Source organism: Alternaria dauci, chromosome 10 (genome assembly GCF_042100115.1).
Source record: "Alternaria dauci strain A2016 chromosome 10, whole genome shotgun sequence".
NCBI lineage: Eukaryota > Fungi > Ascomycota > Dothideomycetes > Pleosporales > Pleosporaceae > Alternaria > Alternaria dauci.
Genome location: NC_091281.1, coordinates 1,950,040 through 1,955,430, shown reverse-complemented (window position 1 = coordinate 1,955,430; position 5,391 = coordinate 1,950,040). Strand labels below are relative to the sequence as shown.

General features: G+C 51.9%; 1 protein-coding gene across 1 annotated transcript; it reads right to left on the bottom strand.

The window, feature by feature from the left end:
• Nucleotides 1-531: 531 nt before the first annotated feature.
• ACET3X_010025 (uncharacterized protein) lies at nt 532-3,879 on the bottom strand (the record flags this gene model as incomplete). The annotated part of the gene is made up of 4 exons (XM_069456205.1): nt 532-552; nt 602-1,130; nt 1,177-3,604; nt 3,654-3,879. The coding sequence occupies 4 exons, from the start codon at nt 3,877-3,879 to the stop codon at nt 532-534; spliced, it is 3,204 nt and encodes a 1,067-aa protein (XP_069302858.1).
• Nucleotides 3,880-5,391: the final 1,512 nt, after the last annotated feature.

The following is a 5,391-nucleotide window of genomic DNA, read 5'->3' as shown; positions in this document are numbered from 1 at the left end:
ACTCTACACTGGGGACTCCTGTATAATAGTATGACATCGGTCAACCCATGCATAATCAGAACTACCAAACACGCATTGAATAAAACCTTTAGCATCGCTCCGTAGTCGCATTAACTCTGTACGTCTCTTCTCAAGAACGGAATCATAGTTGATCGCTATGTCGCTGTTCCTTGGGGAGTCTCGACGCCCACTAGTAACCCGAATCCATTGCAGTTGTCGAAGGAAGCGGTTGTTGCAACCTTTGTGCTCTACCCCAGATAGTACTATGTTAGCAATGCTTCTTACTTGGGAAAAGGGCCTCTCTTAGGGAAGTCTTACCAATCTTCTTCGTCATCTCCCGTACCGAAAGCACCCAACCATCGTCTTCCTCCGACGGGAAGTAATCTGGTCGAAGAGACCAGAGCATTCTTGTTACCAAGGCGGCCGCAAACATTTCAGAGTTCTTGGTTGGTCCTTTGGAAAACTCAGTCGCATTCACCGCTACAGTAGGGGTAGCTGAAGAGGATGCAAGGGTTAACACCAACATGAGCATTAGATCGCATTTTGGCTGACCTAAGCACTCGATGAGGCACTGACGTGCTCTGTGGTAGTGTTCACGAACCTTCTGATTCATGCCGGACTTTGAGAACTGGCCGTCCAACTGCTGAAAACCTTTTTCAACTAGCGGCGGGATGGCGTTAAAAGGGATTTGGCAACCAAAGTCGATAGTACTCTTTGTTTGCGAGCGCCGCTTTGCTTGGTGTACTGCCTCAATCGCTGCCCGCTTGAGGCTGCCCGGTCTCGCCGCTATAGCGGATGGGGCCGGAACGTTACCGACTAGCCGCGTCATTCTCCGGTAGCTCAATCGGCCATGGTATGAACCAGGCACACAGTCAATGCGGCACGCCGCTAGAGCTGACATTATGGCGCTGATCCAGTATTCCTCCTTCATCGCCTTGGCCCTGGCGTGTTGCACGGCAGCGCGTAACACAGTGAACCAGCTCGCGTTCTTTGAAAAGAGGTAGCTACTAGATTGGCCATGGCTGTTAACACACTCCCAGTAGAGCTCTTGCGCAAAGTCGCGTCGCGTCTGGCTTCTCAAACCCGAAGTCGCTTCTGGATAAAAGACAGGAAAGATCGACTCGTACTCCCTGTACTGTGTTAGCGGCTGATATTTGAAACGCTAATTGCACGAACCCTGCAGAGAAGGGGTGCTCGCTTTCAGCCCAACGCGTCACCTGCTCTTGCGCCTCCTGTCGTGCCTGCAGTGTTGTTAGGCTTACGCTTTGAGCATTGCCCCGTCCGCCCTTGTTCAGAGCGCGATAGAATTGGTGTGTTACGAAAGCGATTGTCTGCGGCTTCCACATCTCTTCGAGCACCTCTACTAGGAACTCTTCTGCGCCACGAGGCCCTTTACCTGTGAGCCCACCAAGCTCACGGAACCATACCTCGCTGTGACAATAAGCGGCAACCTGGGGCCCATAGTGGTGGCGAATGGAAGCAACGTGCATCATAATAGGTCGTCCATTGTCCATGCGCGGCCAACGCACTAGGTTAGCATGGCCACTGCCTTGCAGATTGAGCATGTTGGGGTCGATAAACGGCCACCCACCCTGCTCAATGCTTTCTATGGTGCAGAGAGGCCCGAGCACTGAGCCCACTAAAGACCGGGGGAACCCAGTAAAGCAGTAGCTGCCAAGGCGATCGAATGCGGCCACACCTTCCGCTAGGGCAAAAGGCAGCCCTTTAGAGCCAGCAGCCTTGAAGCGACGATAAAACTCGTCTGATGCGTGCGCGAACAGACTAGCAAAGGAGGAGAGAACCTTTGGAAAGATGCGTTCTTTGAACGCGAAGAGGACATCAATGTAGGTAGGTTGTTCCAGCGAGAAGTACCGGATTAGCTGGAGGATAGGTTGAAGCACTGTCGCAAAATTCCGTTGACCGTCAGCTAACTGCGACACCTGCACAGACAGAACTTGCTCCATCCTAAACGCGTACAGTTCTTCCTTTATAGCGGCTTTAATCCGCTGTTGCTCGCGAGCGAACGGTTGGGAAGACGTAGGGTTATCAGGAGTCTGTTCGCCTCGCAATTTCCGCAGTAAACGCTGCCGCTTCGCCGCTACCCGAGGGTTTAGGTTGCCATCCTGATCTGGCAGCGTCAGGGCAGCCGTGGCAATGCCCTTGGTAGCAAGTAAGTTGCCGGGGCTATGGCGTATAGTTCGCTTAATGTTGGAGTACGCCTGAAAATAACCACTAGTCAACACGCTCGCACCGTTGTTCTGATAGCTCATGTTGTCCTCCATTACAGCGAGCACGTTGTCGCGTAGGAATGCTGGGGGCTGCGCGGAGGAGAAGTTGCCGTACGATGGATGGAAGGCAAGAGGGTAGAAGGTAAAGTCGCGCGGGTGTTGGTATTGGCGAACAACGTTGTTGCGATTGGCAAGGAGGCAGCGCGCAGGTGCGAGAATGACACCGACGTCATTAGAGGCGTTAGGGAGGTTGGAAGATGCTATTGAGTGGATGTCGACCGCTAGCGCGTAGGAGACCGTCTCAATGCTCTCCAGTCTATACTTGTCCTCTAGTGCGCGTAGAAGATCCTGTGTGTAGTTATCAAACGGCTGTTGATGGTCGTGCGGCGGGGGAATTGGATCGCCTGTTTGTGTACCGCTCTGTGGGGGCGTAGCCCCCTCTGCGCCGCCTTCGGACCTAGCCGCCGCGTCTTCAGAGTTAGATAAATCATTCTGAGAGTTTGGTAAATCATTCCCAGAGTTTGACAAATCATTCCCAGAATCAGACGTCTCGCTATCAGAGTCAGACGTCTCGTCATCAGAGTCAGACGTCTCGTCATCAGAGTCAGACGTCTCGTCATCAGGGCGCAACCGGGTTTCCTTAGGCAGACTATTGAGTTGCTCAGTAGACAACTCAATTGGAAGGTTCTGCCCGTAGTCATACGCATGGAACGCTGGCAGGTTCTCAGTCCAGAACGGATCCTGCGTGTTCTTGCGCACGTACTCTGGCCACCCTTCCATGAACTGCTCCTGGAACGTTTCCCACTTGACGATTGAGATCGATTGCGACTGGGGTCCATCCAATTTCCAAGAAGCCTCAACACCCTCTCCAAGTAATACGCCTGTAAGGAAGACTTTCTTAATGTACGACGTAAGGAACAGGGCATGGGAGGGTTTGAGAGCGCTGTGCTCAGACGCCTTCTCGCGGCGTTTGCGACGTTCGCTGCCTGACAGAAGAGGGTCTACTGTGCTATCGACAGGGTGCATAACAATAAACCAAGATTCGCGCGTTCCACCCTTTGCAAGACGGAAGGTACGATGCTCCATATCAAACGACAGTCCGTAGCTGTGTTTAGCGCTGTATGGAGCTCGCCAGTGTTTAAAGCTGATTGTTACGTGGTCGAAGAACGTAGAGAACTTCACAATGGGTTGGAGCGGCCGGCCGATGATAATGATAAGGTCGAGGTGGAACTCAGGGATAAATTTGTCCTCAGGCTTGGCTGGTCGGGACCCAACGCGCCTCGATCCGTAGTCTATCGTGTATCGCTTCTGCAGCATTCCAATAGCCTTACTGCCGTTAAATTCGGGGCTGTCTATCATCTTGATAAATCCCTTCACTACTACGTAGTTACTATATGCGTACAAGTAGGATGCTCTTAAACTCACCAGGTAGTCGGTGGTCACCTCCGCTGTGGTCAATAGCCCAGGTAAGTTGATTATTCGCTATTGCGTCTTCGTCCCCAAGGCTGCTCTCGTGGTATTCTTCTCCATCATGCTCGTCAGGTTCTCTATCGTGCTCATCAGGTTGCACATCTTGGTACAGGCCGTCCTCCTCTCCAGCACTGCTGTTATCGTAATCGCTATCGTTTTGTTGTGCAAGATCTAAAGACATGATGATAAGAACAGTATTATATAAAATAGTACGTTGGCTAAGGGCTGAGGATCTTGTAGGGTAGATCGATAGATGATGATCGAGAATCACAATATCCAGTGCAGAGGAAAGAGGAGAGGAACAGTGTCTATTGGGTTAGGGCTAGGGTCAGATACGGATTACTTCCTCCAAGCCCCTCGTTGTTTCTGTCGAGTCTTTTCGCTTGGAGAAGCACTGCCCTCTACAGCTACCTGGTCGCCAAGGGTGTGTTTCTTACGGTGTTTCTTTCGGGTCTTTTCGCTTAGAGAAGCACTGCCCTTTACAGCTACCTGGTCGCTAAGGGTGCGTTTCTGACGGTGTTTCTCTCGGGCTGCAGCAAGGTCGCTTAGACTCAAGTCCTCAATCCCCCTGTTTTGAACTTTGGTCTGCTGGGATGCCTTGGGTATGCGCGGCTCAGTTGAGGGGTGAGAAATTAGCTCTGGGGTAAGCTGGTCCGAACTCGACCGTGCTGAAACGCTACGTGCCGCTTCAGAGACTGTCAGATTGAGCTCTCTCTCTCTGCTAGACTCGGCGTTAGAGTGCCTTGCGGGCAGCGGAACCTCTTGACTTGTATTATCAGAGTCTTCTAGAGTGTGTCTAGACATCCATTCAGTGATTGCGACCTGAATTGTCTCTAGCAAGTCGTTTGCTGCCCTAGTAGACTGGAGCGCAGGTTCGTTGACGACTTCAGGGACCTGACAGATAGCATCACACGCGATTTGTGCGATTGTAGGCGTTCGCGCTATGTAGGTATCGCTTTGAATTAGGCACGCCAAGTGCTTGTTGTGCAAGGTTGGCCCTGTGAAACTGGTCACAATTGACAGCAGTTCTCTCCACACCTTATGCTGGAAGCGTGCGCCGTAGTTCTTGATCTCTGCACTTGGGTACTCGTCAATATAGCGGTCTAGTATAGAGCTTGTGAATGCTTCCGCATTTTGCTGTACGTGTTGCAGTACTTCTTGTTGGAGGTCAAGAGATTTTTGATCAGCCTGGCCGGCATGCCTGCTCTGCAGCACGGGCACTAGATACTTCCGCAGTGCGGGTTTGTTGTTGTCGCTGTCAGACACCTTGGCGGATCCGCTGTTTACCCATTGGCTGACGTGGGTCATAATACTCCTCATAAGCTTCCCCTCTTTCTTCGGGGTTTTTAAGAGAGCGAGGATGTTTGTGTACGTGTGTGTGGGCTTTGAAAGTACAGTGGAGTATAGCGCATGGTAGGCCTCATTGCTTAGAGTTGGGAAGAAGCCCTGCCGGCGCGTATGGGAAGGGCCAGGATCCTTGTCTAACTCCTCGCCAGGGTAGAACAGGTCTTGTACGTCATGGGGACTTCGTGCCTGGGGCAGGCTAGCTAGCGTGTTCCAGTCTGCTAAACTGGCGTCAACCCCATACTGCTTTCGAATAGATGTAGAGATGCGAAGTACGTTCTCAAACGCAGCGAACCAATGCTAGACAGTAGATTAGCAAGACAGGTCAGAGTATTTCGGCGGCGGGTTA